General features: G+C 53.7%; 10 protein-coding genes across 10 annotated transcripts; 2 read left to right on the top strand and 8 right to left on the bottom strand.

Annotated features, from left to right (window-relative positions):
• Positions 1 to 709: 709 nt before the first annotated feature.
• On the bottom strand, positions 710 to 961 carry PHYSODRAFT_525394 (hypothetical protein; the record flags this gene model as incomplete). The annotated part of the gene is made up of 1 exon (XM_009537576.1): positions 710 to 961. A coding segment is annotated over one exon (252 nt), but the record flags the coding sequence as incomplete, so codon positions are not given.
• A 1,225-nt stretch (positions 962 to 2,186) lies between these two features.
• On the bottom strand, positions 2,187 to 3,172 carry PHYSODRAFT_249856 (hypothetical protein; the record flags this gene model as incomplete). The annotated part of the gene is made up of 4 exons (XM_009537577.1): positions 2,187 to 2,288; positions 2,442 to 2,532; positions 2,704 to 3,043; positions 3,148 to 3,172. 4 exons carry the CDS (start codon positions 3,170 to 3,172, stop codon positions 2,187 to 2,189), a joined length of 558 nt encoding a protein of 185 aa, XP_009535872.1.
• Positions 3,173 to 3,765: 593 nt separating this feature from the next.
• Positions 3,766 to 6,041, top strand: PHYSODRAFT_339603 (hypothetical protein; the record flags this gene model as incomplete). The annotated part of the gene is made up of 7 exons (XM_009537578.1): positions 3,766 to 4,138; positions 4,186 to 4,405; positions 4,505 to 4,581; positions 4,667 to 5,110; positions 5,201 to 5,495; positions 5,576 to 5,908; positions 5,999 to 6,041. 7 exons carry the CDS (start codon positions 3,766 to 3,768, stop codon positions 6,039 to 6,041), a joined length of 1,785 nt encoding a protein of 594 aa, XP_009535873.1.
• A 1,011-nt stretch (positions 6,042 to 7,052) lies between these two features.
• PHYSODRAFT_434060 (hypothetical protein) lies at positions 7,053 to 8,168 on the bottom strand (the record flags this gene model as incomplete). Its single annotated transcript, XM_009537579.1, has 1 exon — positions 7,053 to 8,168. A coding segment is annotated over one exon (1,116 nt), but the record flags the coding sequence as incomplete, so codon positions are not given.
• Positions 8,169 to 8,549: 381 nt separating this feature from the next.
• Positions 8,550 to 9,428, bottom strand: PHYSODRAFT_434673 (hypothetical protein; the record flags this gene model as incomplete). The annotated part of the gene is made up of 4 exons (XM_009537580.1): positions 8,550 to 8,696; positions 8,781 to 9,113; positions 9,205 to 9,229; positions 9,346 to 9,428. Coding segments are annotated over 4 exons (588 nt in total), but the record flags the coding sequence as incomplete, so codon positions are not given.
• Positions 9,429 to 14,106: 4,678 nt separating this feature from the next.
• On the bottom strand, positions 14,107 to 15,088 carry PHYSODRAFT_339605 (hypothetical protein; the record flags this gene model as incomplete). The annotated part of the gene is made up of 4 exons (XM_009537581.1): positions 14,107 to 14,252; positions 14,326 to 14,555; positions 14,705 to 14,922; positions 15,050 to 15,088. The coding sequence occupies 4 exons, from the start codon at positions 15,086 to 15,088 to the stop codon at positions 14,107 to 14,109; spliced, it is 633 nt and encodes a 210-aa protein (XP_009535876.1).
• Positions 15,089 to 15,312: 224 nt separating this feature from the next.
• PHYSODRAFT_249855 (hypothetical protein) lies at positions 15,313 to 16,149 on the top strand (the record flags this gene model as incomplete). The annotated part of the gene is made up of 3 exons (XM_009537582.1): positions 15,313 to 15,317; positions 15,376 to 15,724; positions 15,889 to 16,149. The coding sequence occupies 3 exons, from the start codon at positions 15,313 to 15,315 to the stop codon at positions 16,147 to 16,149; spliced, it is 615 nt and encodes a 204-aa protein (XP_009535877.1).
• Positions 16,150 to 18,669: 2,520 nt separating this feature from the next.
• Positions 18,670 to 18,849, bottom strand: PHYSODRAFT_381236 (hypothetical protein; the record flags this gene model as incomplete). The annotated part of the gene is made up of 1 exon (XM_009537583.1): positions 18,670 to 18,849. A coding segment is annotated over one exon (180 nt), but the record flags the coding sequence as incomplete, so codon positions are not given.
• A 61-nt stretch (positions 18,850 to 18,910) lies between these two features.
• On the bottom strand, positions 18,911 to 19,520 carry PHYSODRAFT_355954 (hypothetical protein). The gene has a single exon (XM_009537584.1). It carries the CDS (start codon positions 19,480 to 19,482, stop codon positions 18,964 to 18,966), a length of 519 nt encoding a protein of 172 aa, XP_009535879.1. The 5' UTR covers positions 19,483 to 19,520; the 3' UTR covers positions 18,911 to 18,963.
• A 79-nt stretch (positions 19,521 to 19,599) lies between these two features.
• PHYSODRAFT_374897 (hypothetical protein) lies at positions 19,600 to 19,884 on the bottom strand (the record flags this gene model as incomplete). The annotated part of the gene is made up of 1 exon (XM_009537585.1): positions 19,600 to 19,884. A coding segment is annotated over one exon (285 nt), but the record flags the coding sequence as incomplete, so codon positions are not given.
• Positions 19,885 to 20,085: the final 201 nt, after the last annotated feature.

Here is a 20,085-nt window from a genome sequence, read left to right on the forward strand (position 1 = left end):
TGTACAGGCTATTGAAGAGCTTGTACGGGCTGAAGCAGGCCCCGCACATCTGGAACAAGACGCTACATGCAAAGCTGGTGACCATGGGGTTCGAGCGTCAGGACTCGGATTTTGGTCTCTATGCACTGAAAAAGGATGGTGAAGTCCAGATGCTCTTGACTGTGTATGTCGATGACCTACTGCTGATGGGAACTCCCGAGTTGTGCAAGGCTACTGCGGCCGCACTAAAGGAGTCATTCGAGCTGACTACAATGGGAAGAGTGAAGTACCTACTCGGTGTGGAGATTCTGATCGATCGCCCGCGGCGACAGATCATCTACTCGCAACAGCAGTACGTGGTGGATGTGCCGAAGGAGTATCACATGTCGACATGCAATGGGTCCGCGACGCCTGAAGCTACGTCACCATCCAAGGCTGTGCAGCCTGAAACAATCGAGATTCTTCCCTACCGAGAGCTGGTGCGTTCGTTGCAGTATCTTGTGCGTGCCTCGAGGCCGGACATTGCTCATGTTGTACGACACCTCGGCAAGTATCTATCCAACTTCGACCACACACATTTTGCTGAAGCCAAGCGGGTGCTGCGCTACCTGCAGGCTACGAAGGACTACGGCCTAGTGCAGGACGTGTCTGACGGTACATCAGCTGGGCTGGTGGTCTACTCTGATGCTGATTATGCGAATGATCCTGCTGATCGTCGCAGCATTAGCGGCTACGCGACGATGCTCGATGGACACGTGATCTCATACGCCTCCAGGAAGCAGGAGATCAATGCAATGAGCACCTGTGAGGCAGAGTATGTGGCCATGTCTGAAGCCGCGAAGGACATCCTGTGGCTACAGGGCTTATGCAAAGAGCTGGCTTGGTCGCATCCAGTGACGCTCATGCTTGGCGACAATGAAGGAGCCACCTCGTTGAGTGCTAAACCCGGCAAACATTCAAAGACCAAACACATCGAGAACAAGTATCACATGGTGAGGAGGAACGTCGAGCTGAAGCGCATGGCAGTGAAGCACTGCGGCACCGAGAACATGGTTGCCGATATCATGACGAAGGCGCTGGGAGCTGTGAAGTTCGCTCGTTTTCGGAAGATGATGAAGGTGCTACCTGTTGTGGCTGCGGAGGGCGAAATGACATCTACTTCGCTGGCAACTGCTGCGCAGGGGCCACGTCGTGCTGACGCGTGCTGAGATCTAGTGTGCCTGGCGAGGCCGAGCGGGTTGCACCTGCTCGCGTAGTTCTACTACGACATGCATGGTTTGGTGGGATACTGTACGAGTGGGGTGCGTGGTTGCACCACGAGGCACATACTGCTGCTAATCTGAAATGGAGTATGATCACGTCGACTTGGCTAAGATCACCGTGCTCAAGTAGGAGTGCGAGATGAAAGTGAGATGCATGTGAGATACCAGTGTCGTGGCACGACACTGGCAGATCACTATTGTACTCTTAAGCGTGTAGTTGCCCCGCGCGGCTATCGTGATATCCAGCTCTCCCGCGCTTTGACAAACAACACTGTGTGAGTTTAAGTAAGGAGATGGTGATCAATGGCTGAGAGCACGAAGGCTCTGCTTCGTGCTCTATTGCGAAGGACAACATGTATTGAGATTTAGTGTAGTTATCTTGCTGGGTGTATTGCTGCTAATACACTGACTGCTGGTGAGCGGTAGTTTGGCTGAAGGTTCCCACTTACTCGAGAACTTGACGCCTGTGGCGCAAGTGGGAACCACTACCGAATTGCTGCTGTGCCTGTCGTGGCGTTCTGCCTCGGCACTTACGTGCTTCTTAGTCTTACCTCTATCTACTTTGCAACGACTATGACAGTAACTCTGCGTAGGAGTAGCAACGGGGAGCCTAACACCTCTCAACCACGACAAGACTCGATCTGGGAAGGAAGTACACGCCCATATCGCGACGGTTCCGGCATCCCTACATTTTCCGACAAACAGGACTCTTACTTAAAGTACTGACCAAATTAAGGTTCTCTCCAAAATACAACTGTGGTGAAGATGGTAAAGTAAGTGACGGTGTCGAATGGAAGCACATGCGGCTAATACTACATGTAGTAGAAGATATCAAAGAGTATAAGGATAGCTACATATATTACTGCAGTTCACCTTCTAAGATGCTATCTCGGCAATATTGCCGGTTGTTGCAGCACGCGTAGTCTAACACTACTCCTGTTCGTCTCATTCGACTTCACCAGCCTCGAACGGGCCCACCAGCGAGGTCATGACGGGCCGTTGCCCTTCGCGGGGCACGTTCACGACCGCGGCGGCCTTGGCCTCCATCTCGTCCGGGGCAGCGACGCGCATGGAGGACCCAGCAGGGGTCCGCCCATTTCACCTGCGCTGGTGGACACCTCGCTGGATGAGCCTGACAGACCGACGCCCCATTTTTGAGCTTGCCGACGTGGAGCCCTGCGACCACGTGCACCCATCTACCTTCTTGTCCTTGGTCGGCTCGCCGCCGATCTTATTCACGGTCACGAGGGTCATCATGCTGACGATCTTGGGGGGCATGGTGCACGACGTGCTGCCGCACGAACAGTAGAGCTGGCCGACGTCTCGGAAGTAGCAGCCCTCGACGGAGACGGAGCCCGGGACGTTGTGCGCCCGCCGGCGACCTCGTCGTAGACCGCCACCATCGCCGTTCACCTGTTGACCTTGTTGCCCTTGGTGCACGGCTTATCCTCGCTTCCCTCACCGGACAGCCTTCTCCAGCTCCTGCTCGCTCTTGATCATCTCGCCCGACACACCACTGTCGCCGATGCAATTGCCCTCGCGCACCACCACCTCATCGCTGCCCATCGTGAGCACGCACACCGTCTTCGCGTCGATGGGCAGCGCCCTGCAGTAGCACACGCTCGACGTGCTCCATCCAGCCCCGACCGGTGCGCCGCGCGAGACGTCATGCCCCGGGTCCGTCGGACGCGTGCGCGGAGGTGGCGGCACTGTGCAGGAACCGCGCTCCGCGCTCGCAGTCGTGGTCACGATCTCTGGCCGCCGCTGGGTCGCGTGTGGGGCCTCCTTGCTTGAACATGATTCTTGCAATGAACACCAATCAAAACTCCAATCCGTCCTACTTAGTATTCTAGGACACATCCTAGCTGTCAGAACGGCGAAAATATTTGCAAAATATTTTCTATACTTGACTTTTGTAAAGGCATATACATATTTAGGCCAGCCTTCCGACAAATATTTATCGGAAAGTGTCGGAACGCATTCACCTAACCCTAACCGATGTCATTGGCTGAAATAGCCACTACAGGCGATATGATAGGCTGTCATTCAGGTGATGACCAGCCTGAAACAATCCTGCCCACTTATCAGTCGGAAAGACCACATATACTTGGTGCTATTCTGGTGGTAGGACAGGCTGCGAAGTACACAGGAAGTTACACAGGTAAAGTGCCAAGAAAACCTTATGCGACGGTTCTGAAATGCCCTCGGGCTTCTGGCACGAGTATGCTATCTCTCTCGTTTTATCTCACCAGCACTACCGTTTCTCGTCTGGGATGATGCTTGCTTAAGTGTACATTATTAATACGTGCGTGTGGGATCACTGCACCACTGGCGACTAGGGCGTCATACTGCAACAACGTCACGCTAGAACCATGAACGATACCGCCGGGGTTATCGGCCCGCACCGCGCGCGTAGGTTTGCCAGCTCATTCATCCCGGTCCCACCACCGTTGCCTCTGATCCTCTGATCAGGTTCCGTGAAGAACCGCAGCTAGCTCGTACAGGGGTACCTGAATGCCGCCCGATGCATCTGCCAGTGCGTCGCCATATCCCGAACGCAGTTGAAAGAGCCGCCTTGGAAGGCAAAGCCTCTGGCGGCAGTCAAAGCTTTGACACCGCCCCGCCATCGAAGCGGGAACGGATTCTTCGAGAAAATCCTGCTTTGATAGAGCTCGAGGCAGCGCAATACAGGAGGCGCGACGTACTGGCGCGTATCCGCGTGCACGAATACAGCCAGACCGATGCTGCATGCGGCAGCGACACCCTCATATTCGACTCCGTGTTCGAAGGTGGCAACCTACAGCGGGCCGAGCGCATCCTCCGCTTGACACCAAAATCCGTGACAGCGTCTCGGAAACCACAGCAAGAGTACAAATTACTGGTGCACCCGGACATCGGTCCTACCGGCAGTGGTTTTACTTCGAAGTGCGCAATGGGCGGCCAGGCGTGACCTATCGCTTCGCTCTTGTGAACCTCTCGAAGAGGGAGTCGCTGTTTGGGCGAGGCATGCAGCCTGTAGTGTACTCGGAGCAAGACGCTGCAAGGAAAGGCGTGGGCTGGTGCCACCGCGGCACAAATGTGCATTATGCTGAAGACGTATCGTCTGGTGATAACAATCTGAGCTTCCACTACGAATTCGAGCATGCGGGCGATCGCGTCTACCGGTACTTCGCATACAGCCAGCCATACAGTTGCATGGGTAGGACGATGCCAGACCACTGATGCCATCTACTGCTCACTCATATGTTATCGTGATGTCAGAGCCTCGCCGGAAACTCGTGCGACCTGCTTTCCATCATATCCCCATGCAAGGACGGCGTCCCACCGGATGAGCGCTGCAGTAAGTACTTCAGAGTCACGTGCACACTATATCACAGTCAGGGTTGTTATAACTTACTGGTGGGTTAGCACATTCTGTTGACTAGTTGTTGCTTTGTCTGCGCGCGTCAATCCTGGTGAGCCCAACAGCAGCTGGATGATGCAGGGCATGCTTGACTACCTCACCGGACCGAGCAATAGCGCAGTGATCCTCCGACGTCACTTCATATTTAAAGTGGTGCCCATGCTGAACCCGGACGGTGTTATCAATAGCAAAACGCGCGTTGGTCTGGCTGACTGTGACCTCAACCGGAAGTGGGGCAACCTAATTGAGCAGCTCGCCCCCACAGTGTACCATTTCAAACGGCTGCTTGCGCACTTTCAGGTTCACGAGCGTGTAGCCATTTACTGCGATCTCCACGGGCACAGCTTGAACCATAACTTTTTCTCCTACAGCTGCAGCAGTGAGAAGTCCCCCATGGAAACCCATCTGCTCGCTACTGCAGCAGAGCATGACGACGGAAGTCGCGTTTGCAATGCCGCGCGAGGACGTACTATCGCCGCAAAGACTTCTACTAGCACTTGTAGGGACAAGTTGAGAAAAAGAAATGACCCTCAAGACTTCCTTAAGGTCGTTGCAGACCACTCCCCAAGCTTCCGGCTCGATAGCTGCGACTTCAGCGTGCAGAAGTCAAAGGCAGACACTGCGCGCGTCGTGGTGAACCGAGGATTGGGTGTGACCAACAGCTACACACTGGAGGCAAGCATCTGCGGGCCAGATGCCGGAGTCTACAAAGACACCCAGTTTTCGACCTGGACCTTCAGGGCATGGGTAGAGCGAGAGCTTGATCGCATATTACGCCTGCACCAGGCCACCAACAACAGGCCATGTCGGCGGCGTCATCTGCCACTCCGTGCGACTGCTTTCACGAGCCAGTTAACAACCTTCCACGGCGAAAAAAGAATGAGAATGGGGATGGCACGAATCCGAGGAGATTTCTCTTTTGTGGTGGCAGCGACGAATCCGGCGAAGCTGCAGATTTTCACGATGATCTGGCACTCGACGCCGTTAGTATCAACGCTGGCGCTACGACGACTCTACCTCTATTCGGGACCGAGTATCAGCACACTCAACAGGGTGTGGCTACGTTTGCTGCAGATACCGATGAAAACGAAGAACAAGCTGGGAGTCACGCACCTGTTCGAGAGGCCGACCACCCGCGAAAAAGCTCACCACTGGGCTTGCAAGTAACGAATGCTCCTGCAGCAACAAATGCTGAGCCCAACAGCATGAAGGTGCAAGAGCACTACCAGGCCGCAACTGCGGCGCACGTTATCGACACCAATCGGTACGCCCGAGGACTCCAAACCCGAGAACGTACCTGCATCTAGGCCTAGCAGACCTACCCATTCAACAAGCGGCGATGCAATCTTTGCAGCATTTACGAAAAGAACCGCCGCTACCCGACGCGCGAGATCTAAGACTCATCGACTGGTAAGCTTTGTGGAGGATTCAGCCGCCGTCACTATAGCACTTCAGAAGGCAGACTCGAATTGTTTTGCACTTACAACGCCCTCTAGGGGCCACCCCCGTCCTACACCAGAGCGTCCGAGCACGACTAGTACTCTACTACCGATACGTCAGACCAATCGGTTACCGGTGGTAGCACCATTGCAAGCAGCACTGTGCGTCGACGGCAGCGAGCTCGAAGGGCGAGTCACCGTCAAATTACTTTTATCCCGCGTGCACTTGGAGCTTCCCGTTCTGGAGCTTTTTGGTGGCGACTTGGACCATGACACCACACTGTGACAGTAGCTCCGAACGAGAACCGGTGTGGTAACTTCCAGTCTGCTCGCCGAGCGCCCTGGGTAACCAGCCCACAAAGCCGCAGTACGACGGAGCCCCAGAAGTAATCTAAACATGTAGGGCAACTACGTAAACTACACTGTTACGATAGTGTCCGCGTCAAGCACGCTTTTACGACAGCGGGCACAAAAGCGGTTCGTCGTCCCATACTGTGCAGAAAATAATAGACACGCATAGGACTAGATCATTTCGATCACGATGAGCAGCGAGAAATACTATCAAATGCTAGGGGTTTCTTCGCTCTTCACCTACAAACCAAGTGCTTCTACTGACATCCTCGCTCGCACCCCTTGTGGGGAGCTGCGAGGTCAGCTCGTTGGAACGGCAACGTAGCCTCCTTGGAACTCGTACAGCGGTGTCCACCGTAGCTCCCTCAAGAGCTCGGTGCGAGACGGAGTGTCCATGTCTGTATACCGGATTCGCATGCACCGCTGACTTCTTGTCACCATCGTGTGAGTGGCATGGGCGACTGCGCCGTGGAATACTATATAGCGGTCTACTTGTTCATGGGCTGAAGGTGGAGGGGCCAGGCGTTCTTCCAGCACGAGTCGAACGTGGATCCGGCGCATTGTGGTTACACCGACAAACTCTGGGTCAGTCGATTTTCGTAGACTCTCGGCATTCCAGCGCAGGTCTCTCTCCACGAAGGCGTAGATCTCCACTTCGATCTCGTTTGGACGGTCGGAGACTATCGCCGCGTAGTCGCCGATGGGCCATCCTCCCCACGTCGGTATCGTCGATGCGATGCCACTCGGAGTCAGCGAAAACGCTCGCAGAGACCCGTCTAGCACCAGCTCCGTGCCCCCGAACACCCCGCTTAGCACAGGCAGTGCGGAGCGCACGCCGAGTACTTGTATCGATGCATCGCCGTCGCGGTGAAGCGCCAGGTCAATGCAAGTGAAGTCATGCAGCCACTGCGCAAACTGAACGGTCGACGGGCTTTCGGCCGCTTGGGACAGGCTGGCGACGTGGATGGAGCTGGGCTCGAGCAACCATCGACGACTCCATTTTGTCGCCAAAAGGCCACGATCTCTCGCTCGCTGGAGAGTCAGGACGGTAGCTGCAGCGGGCTGCCTAGCCTGTCGTAGCCCGCGACACTGCGCGACGAAGACGCGGAATAGATCCCCGACAGCCATCACTTGCCCCAATAGTAGCGTCGAGACCTCGGCTCGCAGCGCATCGAATTGTCGGTGCGTGTAAATCAGCGACAGCACTTCGTCCACTAGTGCCGGTAACGACGTTATGCGGCCCGTCGGAAGATCCGAGGGCACCACAGGAAGCTGCGTCCGTATGAGATCGGTCAGAATGTCGTACAAGCGCAACACCAGCGCCACGAAGCGATCATGCATGCTGCCGCCTTCAGGTCTAAACGCCGTCTCCAAAGCCGGCTGAACATCGCACGAAGACATCGCATGAAACAGCAAATGAGTTGCCACCTGAACGACCCACTGCTGTCGCGATACAGTCTCCTCTTGACGAGCCGCGGAGGAGAACTGGCAAAGATCCACCAAGAAAGAGCCCACGACTTCTCTCAGGTGGGGGGCAGCAGCACAAACGCCGGGAGGCGATCGAGCCGCGCTCATGGCGCGCCACCAGTGCGTCCGCACCTGCTCGACGAGTGCGGTAACCGAGAGGCTGCCAGCCGTAGACAGCGGCATGCAGCTGAGAAAGCGCCACAAGATGTGCAAGTGCATCGCCTTCTCGACCACCCCGACCTGGAGAGCACATGTGCTGAGCAACCAGGTCTCCACTTTCACGTCCACCTTGGTCGTAGCCGTATTACTTGTAGTATCGCCGTCGGCGATGCTATTAGTACTATCCCCCGTACCAACCGGCGGTGGCTGACTCGCCCAGTAGACATCGTCGCACGAGGTCTCACAGCAAGCTCCTTGGTTACGCGAGCCCTGGCTGGAGGAATCGTTGTAGACGTCCGGCTCCGTGCCAGTCTGCGTCGAAGGGCGACAGTTCTCGATGTCCATAAGTGCGTCGGACGGGATCTCGGACGCGAACTCCAGCGCTGGCAGGTCGCAGCCGGCATCGAGAGCGCTCTTGCCCGACCGACGGTAGGACACGAACGTGAACGCAGGCGACTCGTGACGCGCCAGCACAGCAGCTTTGACCGTCCCCGTGCCACTCGATCTGTTCAGGAGCAGGAAGACGTAGACGACCAGGTGGTGCGTCATCTCTCGCCGCGCTCTGCTGGTGCTGCTGTCGTAGTTGTAGAGCCACCTGGGGTGCCGGTGGTTGTTGAGCACGTACAGCACCGCGTCCTTGTCGACCGAAACACGTAACACGTAACACGAACACCTGGTCAGCCGTTCGTCACAAGTTTGCAAAGAGAGCTGGCTGCTCACCTCAGGGAGCGTCTGCTGCTTCCTGTCGCCTTCCCTGTCCGCTCGGATCCAGGTCGTCGTTGGCGCCACGTGCCGTGCCGCAGGGTCGAAGAGACTCGCGGGCAGCGCCACGACCTTGCCCGGCTGCAGCAGCCTCCGCTCGTCGGCGTCGACGTCGGTGCCAGAGACACGCGCGGTGATACATTTGGACGGCTCGAAGCGCGCGAGGACGGCCAGCGAGCTCTGAGTGGCAGCCGACACCGCCGCGGCGAACGTCACCTGCACGTGGATGGAGGAGCCGCAGTAGCCTCGGCGGACGTGCTCCGGGCAGCAGTGCGGGAAGCAGCGCAAGAACTGGCAGCAGCAAACATAACCCAGTGGGTAAGTAACTGCGTCGCCACAGCCAACTGGGCAGCCAGCTGAGCTACATGTACTGGGAGCGTACCTTGACCCCACGATCCCGGTTGCTTCTTCGGTATCAAATCAGCACGCAACTTTATGTTAGCTCACGTGTCGCCCGACAACAATAAACGGAGGACAGCTGCCGACACTCGGTTGGCGACCGTCCTACAACCACGCCCCCTACCTTGTGTAGTGGCGACGGAAGAGCGGGTGGTCGTCTTCGCTGCAGCTCCAGCGCAAGTAGCGACACGACACCACGCGCACCATTGCTTACGTCTTGCGGTTTGTGTACGGTTGGGTGACTCTGTACGTGGACGTCTTACTCTCCGAGCACGATGCGTAATGAAGCGACGCCACTAACGGAAGGACGGGCCCTGTTTCCCCAAAAGGTAGACAGTTTTCACAACTGCGAAGCCAAGTGACGAAGTCGAGTTAAAACTCGATATCCTACTAGGATATCCTAGTAGGATAATCCTGCACACCTACAGATAAAGGGGCGGGCGTCCGACCGTTACCGGCGAGAGTGAGTCTTCAGAAAGCCCCCCCCCCGTACTGTGCGAACATCAAAGGAGTGGCTACAAAGTGCCACGCGCGGAAACGAACGAGACGCAGCCGTTAGCAACGGACGTGCTCACGTGGAAGATGCAAAAAGGTCATTCTCGGGCTCGTTCTTGACTTGGCACTAGTTCCCACTCGAGCGTCTCGTTTGTTCATGGTCAGTGAACAGCCCCATTGTTGGCTGTCGTTTCCAAGCGCTTGGGCATGCGTCCCTGACAAATCGTTTGCTCCCACCAATGGTGGTGGGCCACCATAACATGAAAACCGATGGAGGGCTTGAATACACACTATACTTACGGGTGGTTGAGTAGCGATAAGCGTTGGGCGCCGTTGAGGAACACACAATCGCGTACGCGTGTATTTTCGTCTCGAAACGACCTTTTAGCAGAACCGGAAGTATACGCCACCGACCAACCCCATGCGTGTAACTGAAGATAACTGAAGACCAAGAACTCCAACTAATAATGGTTGCATGGACCTCTCGCCTGTGTTAAAAAGCAATACCCCTAAGCTTAAACGACTAGGTGTATTTCCGAGTGTAGCGGGGAAATTATGTTTTCCGATGGAAGGATAAAGCCACGTTGAAGAAGGACGAGGTGACCGTGGACGGCGAGCCGCACGCGGACACCAAGGCACACGTGGACACCAAGATGCACACGCACACCAAGCCGCGCGCGGTCACCAGTAGGTTTAGTATGCCATTCAAGCGGGCGGTTTTCTTGGACCGGGCAACCGGTACATGTTTTGCCCCAGCCGAACGTGGCAGTAGTGTAGTTTGAGCAATTCATTCTGGGCCAGTCAAGAGTTTGCACCGTCGGGCGCAGGGCCCCAGCAGCCCCGACACGCCACCACGGCACGCTCGACCGCACGCCCGGCGGCACGCACCCGACTCTTTGACACCCACCACAACCACTCCCTAAGGGGGCAGCCCCAACTCGCACTCACTCCGTGAGCTTGATGGGGCTCGCCTTCAATAATCCAGAACGACTGCTGACCCCCCAACGTGCTTTAGTATGCTCAAAGGACACGGGCCAATTTTGTGATTTCGCGATGATCAAAATGTGTACCTTGTGCAACTTTATAAATACAGTTGTGTATGTTGAGGTGCATTACAGTCACTTAGCCTAGCTAACGACCTAGAAAATGCCCGATCCTTCAGCGCTTCAGGTTTTCCACATATTTCCACGACGACTTGAAAATTGGCGGTGGGCATTGCAATAGCTTCACTGCTATAAACGAGTTTGAACGCACCTGTTACGTGATAGCTACCATCTCAAGCGTAAGTATAGCACTAGTACATACACCGACAACTTGGTAGCGATCATCCTCATTCCAGTGCAAGCGCAACAGCAGTGGTGCTAGCGACGCTCTGGTTGGGCTTATCAAAATGGGCGTTTGGCAAAAAGCAAGCCGCCACCCGAGCGTTGTGCAGCTCGTGTCATGTGGGTCAACCCTCCTGTATGCTGTCCAAGTATATCGCCGGAGGATCGCTGTCTGAATGAAACAAGCCGGTCATTCTAAATTGTGGCGTGCTCTACTGGACGTGACTCATGGCCTTCAGTTCCTGCACAGTAGAAAACTCACCCACGGCGACCTGAAAGGCACCAACATTTTGGTTGACGGCGGTACCGCAAGATCACTGATTTTGGGATGAGCTGCGTTGTGACTTAGTCGCAGCGTCAGTTTAATCGATTCGGTAACGAGGTCCGGAATACGTGTTGCAGGAATTAGTTTGAGGCAGACGTCTATTATACCTCACCTAAAAAATGAAAAATAAAAACAAAAATGTCGAATGGATCGTGGGGCTAGTTTGCGCGCGAGTTCAATCCGTCATAGCGAATGATGTTTGGCTTGGTGGAGAAGCGTATCATGAATTTTGCCGAGTTGGGGTAAAAACGTTCTCGCGAATGGCGTGTTTAAGCATCGAGGAGGTGAGATTTTGCCCGGAAAACAAAAGTCTAATACAAATAACTAAATGCACGTTTCTTCTCTTGTTTGTTGTTGTTGTTGAATTAGCATTGTTGTCACTTAGCTATCCTCTTAACGACTACTAAAGACCAGCCCCGAAGATGCCATACTTCGTCATTATCTGAATCCTACACTCGTATCGCCTCTATCGCTTCCGCTTTACTCAGCGTCTGCCTCAGGCACTTCCGCCCCTATATGGAAATATGTATCCGTCCAATGGATTATATCTCTGTCTAAAAGACGAGAGACATCTGCCCAGGTTTGGTTGGTCCGAATGAAAAAAAAATGATGGCGTCCGTAGTTGTATTCGCCAGTTTGTCCGCAGCCGCACCTCTCTTGTCAAGATTATCCCAGCTTGCTTCTTAAATCCCTACACTGCTGGAGCTCGGCCTCACATAGCTATATATCTAATACGAAACACTACTCTGCCCAGAAACTGCATCAAACGATTCGCTCCTCTTCCTGCATCAATTCCTTTTGATTGCCTTGTGATAGGATTTCAACGCACTTCACCACAACCGGTGCGTTCATGTACACGTAGGCCCTGTGGTAAACTTGGCCATATGAACCGTAATTGAAGGACGCGTCTTGCATGCCAATTTCGTGCCGCGCAATGAACCAAGATTATCCTGACGGCACGTCTAGCTCCAAGAAGGCCACGATTTCGCGGGTCACAGTACCCAAAAACTCCCTTTGTTGCACCGAATAGGAACTCGTGTGCTTAACTCCATGCACCAGCAGGATAAGTGCCTTCATTTCCGCACTGGTACCAATGAGATCACTTACTAGTTCTGGGATGTCGCAGTCGAAGAACTGCTTCTTCATAATAGCTTTCTCGGTTTCCCGCTGAGATCTCCACGAATCCCTGGATCCCTTGGACGCCAATGCGTCGATATTTTGATGCAGCTGTGCGAGTGCTGTTGCCCGAGAATCTATTATACACCTACGAGACGAAGTACCGTCGGGTTTCCGCTTCAGCGATCATTTTATCGACATCTTTGGAAACCTTGACCAGTGTGGTTACTGCTCCAGCTCGTTCAACTACAGACCCAACCGTAGCACCACTACTAGACCGAGAGATTCTACAGTAGAGCAGCAAGACCCTCGTGTTTCTGTTTGCTGCTCTCGCGTCTACTGATGTACGATAGCACCGCTGCGACGCCACCATTGATTGCGGCTCGAGCCTTAGTAGTAGAGTCAAGGGAGTCACAAAAAATCCCAATACTCCTGATTCTCTTTCTTGTTGAGCTGGAGAACCGCTCTATATAAACTTGCTTAGCCTCTTGACCACATTCTCATCAGGCAAGTCAACGGCTCGATCTGCAGCAATGCCGGCCACCGTATTTCGCAATATTTGTTTTCGTATTCTCCTTCTGGGATCCGTACTAGAGCCACGAGCAGTGGAATCACCCCAGCCTCGCAGATTCTATCCCAGTTGGATGCTATTGCCACTAAATCGTGCAGTGTTCCAGTGACATTTTCCTGCTGCCTTCGTTGTCGTCTTGGAGGAGCCCAATCAGGCCTGGGATCTTCATTTTGATCGCGTCGATAGTAGATAAACGTTAGAGAACTCCAGCGGCATTTTCTTGCTGCGTATTGGTTCCGTTCGGCACCAGCTTTCCTAGTGACGGAATGCGTCCAGATGCAGCGATCAGCTCCTTGCTGGTTTCACGGATCGACAGCTGCGACGAAGTTCCGACGGCATTTTCGTTCTGTTGATCATCACCGCTCCTCACTAATGCCACGTGGTGGAATGCCTCCTGTCAGGCTGGTTCTGTCCTTATTAACGTCAGTGATCGACCGATTCCACAACGACTCAGCAGCTAGGGTTGTTAGGAATCGGCTCCGGTTGCAGCCGTTGGCGCAACGGAGGTGTCGCTAGCAGCGACAACAAGAGCGTGAGTCCAAGCAGGAGGGACGAGGACAGGAGAAGCTGCGGAGCAGCAGACAGGTGTTGAAGTAGTATGAGTGGCTGACAGACTAGCTGCAGCCACACTGCATTGAGTGAGTAGAAGATCAGTCTCGAAACAGCACGGTCAGACGCAAGTCCAGGAGCAGACTAAGTGCGGAAACAAGTTGCGTGTTGCATTTCACGTGACTGGTGGCGGACATCTGGCGGCGTGCACTCGGTGGCGCTGTGACCGGACCCACCGCGTAACAAGGGTCTTCTCTGCGGTACTGCCGTTCTGCACTAACGCCACTATTGCTGGGATGGCCTCGACCTCAGCCACCGATAGTTTCCTTATTGGGGTCATTTGACGACAAATTTCTTAGAGCTTCAGCCATCAACTCTATTTCAGTGTGGATAGTACGTCCACTAATGGTGCGAAGTCTCCAGTGCCCAATCCTTTCTTTGTTGGCATCGTGGAATGACAAATTCCTCAGAGCTCTTGCAGAATTTTTTCTTCTGCTCGTCGGATCAACTGCACCTGTACTGGGATGCCTCCTGCCACACCGACGCTTTGCTTATTGGATCCTTCTCGGACAATTTACACAACTCTTCAACCACATACTCCTTCTCGTCGTCACAATATCCTAGCTCCCACGCCTCGTCAGTCATGATCTCTGAATTCTTCATGAATTTACCACGAGTCATGTGGATAGATCAGGGACCATCCCCCACGGCAGTGCAGTCTACCGGTCACGGCTTCCACGATCACCATACCGAGTGAGTACACGTCGGCTTCGAATGACGCTCTGCCATACAAAACGAACTCAGGCGCGCGCCACCGAATCGCCCCCAAGTTGTCGAAACCGGGTTGCACGCCAGCGCTGGAGAAGCTCATCCCAAAGTCGGTAAGCATCGCCGTGTCTCCTCCATCCACTAAAACGTTGTCACCTTTGAGATCGCTGTGGACAATGGCTTTACTGTGCAAGAATTGGTTACGCCAAGCAAGAGCCGCCATGGCTTTGCCTCGCCAGCTTTCCGTTGCCGATAGAGAAAATCAGTTAGAGATCCTCCAGCGATATACTTGCATACCATAAAGCACGGGTCGCCAACGTGGCAGGCGCCGTACAATGGAACAATCTTGGGGTGATTGGCCTCGTGCCAGATCTTGACTTCCCTCAGAAAGTCGCCCCGCAGTTTCTTCAACTCGATCGCAACGCACTTGACGACAACGTCGGCATTCACGTACAGTCCACGGTAGATCTTTCCGAAAGCACCGCGGTTAAAGGACTCATCATCCATCCGGACGTCGTGTCGTGCGATGAACCACTTCTCCTCGTTCGGAACCTGCAAACCAGAGAAACCCGAGGAATTTGCGCTGCTCTGTCGAATAGAAGCTCTTGTTGTTTTGAATTTCGTGGATCAACAGCGTCAGTGCTTCCGATTGAGTCTTCGTACTATCAAGACTGCTCACGAGAGTTCCAATGTCAGAATCAAACAAGCTCTGAATCATCGCTGCTCGTTCAATTTCCGGTAGATTTTTAAATGGGTCTTATGTAGAACAGGTCTTGGATTTGGTCAGATAGTACTTTTTCAATGATCTCGTGATTGGATCACATTCGCCATCGGAAGACGCAAAAGACTACATTACGAAAGCTGTCGAGCGCTGGCAAGCATCCCCGAGATGCCAGCTTCTCGGTGATGTCGAGCCTTCCAGACCCAACGGTCCAGCACGTCATGCAGTGAGCTCCCTCCCCACCTGCCGGCAACCCCAGCGAGCTTTGTAAGCTGGGGATGCAGGTGCAGCAGCAGCAGCCTGCGGTGGCCTACGGAAAGCTCGCACGACCTCCGCAGACTTGCCATCGGAGAAGTCGCCGTTGGGCACGAGACGGCGGCTGCGTTTAAGGAGAAGGAGGACGCGAGCACGCCCGCTGTGCATCGCCGCCGACGACGACTGGCCGCGCATCTTGTGATCAAGAGCTCTACGCGCGGCGGAGCGCATCTCGAGGTGCTGATGCCACCCGAGCCTGTGGGCGATGCCAGCGCTGTGATGGGGTACATGCTTCGAGACCCTCGGAAAGACAACGACAAGAGCATGCTGCTATCCCGTGGTATGGCGTGCTGCCTGGACACCTCAAGAACACTGAACGTAAGTGTGCTCCGAATTCGCCATCGTTCTTGATCAAACGTGTGACTAACTGGGAAAACGTCATGTCTGAATCCCCCTGTCTTGCTTTTAGGCGCTGAGGACACGAAGCACACCCGCCGCGCGGACTTGATCAGATGAGCACCGGCCCGCTGACTCTCTGACAGAACGTGTACCTGAAGGACTACGTGCTCGACATTGTGCTGACCAAGTCCAAGCACAAGAATCCCAAGCGTACGACGGTCGTGGAGCTGGAGGCGCCAGGCTTCCGTCACCGCCGTGGACCTGGACGGCACCGCAGCCTCACAAAATACGCTGACCAGGGCAAGATCTCGGTCCACACTTGCCGCGGGCTCTCGGTCGTGCCGCGCTCGCCACTTTTCCCATGCAAGTTGCCTGACTCAAAGAGTAAGACTTGGAAGCGCTAGGACGGTAGGTACTGCAGGCGAGACAGACAGACCATTAGGAACGGAGTCAAGTCTGCGTACTGCGTAGTTTTCATGTCGATTCGAATACAATTGCTTCGAACACGTATTGCTGCGAGGTTATACAATGTGTTATGCGTCCTTGACATTATTGGCACAGCTTCTTCGGCAACGTTGCGCAGTTCGGCTACGGTACTTTACTACGCCCCAAGCAAAGCAACTGGGTATCCCAGTTACTGGGTGTACACCTATTGGTGCCTTGTGGACTTTGTGTTGTTTCCCACAATTTTCTTTTTTTGCATTCTAAAGTTGTACATCTTACCAACGTAGAAGAATGTCCAGCACATGTAAGGTTACCGCTAGTGCGTTTTGCTGTGGGTAGAAACTCGGAAGAGATAGATGCAGATACCGGTACATGCACGAACTTACAGTTAGAAATTACTAGCAGTGATAGTGATACATCGGAGAATGCTACTGCACAATGTCTGCTCATTCGAGTAACCAGTCATATAGACCACCTTTATCTGCAACATACTTAGCAGGACACATCTAGGTAGTTGAACGGAGCATGGAGATGGATCGTCGTGTCATGTTCCACTGCTGTGGTTGTTTGGTTCAGGTCTACGGATTCGGTCTCATAATCAGCATGTTCAAATCCTAGACCTGATCTGCATAAGAACCAAAATAAAGGCAACCCAATTTCCCACTGGGGTTCCCACGAGTCTGTGACGTCGTGGCATTCTAGCAGGTCGAGTTCCTGATGTAGCTCTGCGAGTGCGTCTGCGAATGCATGTGCACCCACTACACGCAGAAGTCTTGGCTTTCCTGTAGTAGCCTTAAGAACTGCATTAAAACGGGGCTGCACATTCTCCAAGCTGTGGACTCCATGCTCCTGAAGCGAGTGCAGCCGATCAGGTACGTGTCGGCATATCGGTTCTTCCACTTCCCTAGCTGTACACGAATCCGATATCTCGGACAAGTTGTACACCAGCCACGCCAATAGTTGGTCCGCGAATTTCTTGTTTCTTTCATTCCCGCTGTTGGCCATCATGGATAGTATTTCGTGCCCATCAGCTTGCATCATGACAGATCGGACGGTATCGCCACCACCAGCACATAGTCCCCAAAGAGCCGAAAGTCCTTCATGTATCCGCCCACTCTGCTTAGGATTCGTTATGTAGCCCAGCAACGATGCAATTCCTCCATTGCATGCAGCTCGTAGTTTTACATCAGCATCTAGATGCTGAGCTAGGAAACCCAATATCCCCGCTGCGTGTTCACGTTGAGCTGAGCTACCATCACAGACAAGCGCGACTAAACACTCCACCAATCCATCTTCAGCAATTATCAAGTCGGGGCATTCCGGGTGTTCAAACGTAAGATTCCACAATGCGCCTAACGAATTCCCTTTCATCTGCAAGCCGTTTCCCTTCCGCACCAAAGCCACCGTCGGCGGAATACATCCAGCCGTTGCAATCTTTCCTTGATTTTCATAGTTAGCGGCCAGATTCTTGAGAGCACTGACAGCCATTTCTTTCTGCATGATGTTTCCGTTCAAAGTCAAAGCCACCAGCGGCGGAATACCTCCGGCCGTTGCGATCTTGGCTTGGTTTTCAGTGTTAACAGATAATGTCATGAGAGCACCGGCAGCCTGCTCTTTCTGTACATCGTTGCGGTTCAAGAAATTCTCCTGTCCCGCGATGAAAAAATCGCGAAAATCGACCAAGTCTCCGATTTCAAGTCAAGTTACATTTACTGTCCCCAGTTACCAAGATAAATTACGTCTCCACGTCAAAGTCCGTATCGGAAAGAGACGCGCTATTAAGAAGTCAGATGCAACACCTTAGCTAGCCAGGCAACTTGCGCTATTAAAAGTGTTATGCAATTTTATTATCCTCTGTACATCGTTTCCGTTCTTCACCAGAGCCACCAGCGGTGAAATACCCACCCCCCGCCGTTGCAATCTTCACCTTGTTTTCTCTGTTCATGGACAGCTCCCAGAGTGCACCGGCAGCATTTCCCTTCTGTGCGTCGTTTCCGTTCTCCACCAAAGCCACCAGCGGTGAAATACCACGAGCTGTTGCAATCTCGACTCCGTTTTCGTCGTTTACGGACAGATTCATAAGAGCAGCAGCAGCATTTGCTTTCTGTGCGTCGTTACCGTTCTGAGACAAAGCTATCAATGGCGGAATAGCTCCCGCGGTTGCCATCTTCTCCTTGTTTTCACTGTCAAATGACAAATTCCGGAGAGCACCGGCAGCATGCTCTTTCTGCCTGTCGTCCAGTGATTGAAAAAAAAGAATTGTAATTGTACAAGTGCAACAATTGTGTAAGTGCAATATTGATTGCTGTCGGCCTGGCAATCTCCACTACATATTGATCAATATTGCTAAGAAGGAATCAAGATCCTGCAAGTCATCTACTCTCTTACTGGTAGCTGTCGACTTCTCCTTCATCTTCTTCGTCGTCTTCGAGAGCCGTCTGCACTGCTTTCGACGTGATCTCGTTCGTAACGAGATCCCAGTTCATCCGTAGGAAGAGAATAGTCTCCAGTGTTTCTGCGCTCATCCGCTTGCGCAGATACCCGAGCATGCACTTCATAGTGGAGAAAAGGCGTTCCACCTCAACCGAAGTAGCAGGGAGCCAATTCAGATCGATATACTTCGACCGATCCTCCTCCCGGGCTTTGGCCCGGTCTTCAATAGCTGCTTTGACTTCCGCTGGTGTACGGCGCCGTCTGGGGGCGGGTTTTGTCTCCGTTGACGGGGTCGTTACATCGCGAGGACTTCGGGGCCTTGATGCACGACTCGTCGGTGTTTAGCTGCGCTTCTTCTTCGCTGCTGACGTGCGCCCGGGTACGTTTCTGTTTCGCATGCGCTTCGAGGTAGATACACGCGCAGGGGTGTTGGTTTCTTCTTCTGGGAAGCGCTGTAGCCGGACAACAGCGACGGCTTCTTCTGCGATTAGATCTTGGTCGCGACCTTGCATGATCTTGACCACGGCGATCTCGAACGCAGGAGACTCCACGATGTCGGCGTCGGCTTTGCGGCGGTCTGCCAGCTCGAGGAAGTCGACCAACGTCTCGTCCAGAATGTCTCGCTCTGCAACGAGCGTCAGGTTACGTGCCTGCAATCGTTTCGTAACCAACTCCGACAAATCCATGTCGTCTAGGAGATCCAAAATGGTGCAGTGTTCAGCTGGGCTGGGCAGGTACTGTACAATGGGGAACCGTCGCGTGTCGTCTTCGGGGGCATCTTCGGGGATGCACCTATCAACTTCGCAGTCTCGCTCAAACAAGAACAAGTACGGCTGGAGCTGTTTGTACCGCTTGAGCATGCGGTGGATGCCGCTCCACCGAAGCTCGTGCAGTGCAACGGGCTTCCACTTGCACCCGTTCGCTTTCAGCAAGGCGATGCGCTTGACCGACTTCAATTTGCGCATCAGAACAGACACCTTCTTGATGGTGTCGGTGTATGATTTGATGTAGTCATTGACAGCCAAATTAAAGCGATGTGCCGCGCAACCTATCATAGGCGCGGAGACACGTCGTGAAAACGCTTTGTTGGTCTCCATGTTGTCGCAGACGATGCCGACGATGTTCGCGATGTCGAGTTGGTACTGGTCGAGAATTAGGTCCAGGAACCGGATGTGCTCATCCGCCGTCATGCTGCGCTCATCGATGAAAGATGACAGGGCAAGGAATCGCCATCCTTTGCGCGTCACGACATATACGGCCAACGAATGCTCTCCGTTGTCGGTCACACCGTCGAAGACCAGCACATACCTCTCGTCCTTGAGCTCCTCTATGATCAGAGGCTCGAGCAACTTGACACTCGCCACCATACGGGCTTTCAGGGTCTTCGAGCTCATAGAGTTGAACTTGACGGCGGCACGCACCGTCTTGTCATCCACGTCAGCAAACGTGAAGTTTTTGTGGAC

This window comes from Phytophthora sojae, assembly GCF_000149755.1.
Source record: "Phytophthora sojae unplaced genomic scaffold PHYSOscaffold_10, whole genome shotgun sequence".
In the NCBI taxonomy this organism is placed as follows: Eukaryota; Oomycota; class Peronosporomycetes; order Peronosporales; family Peronosporaceae; genus Phytophthora; species Phytophthora sojae.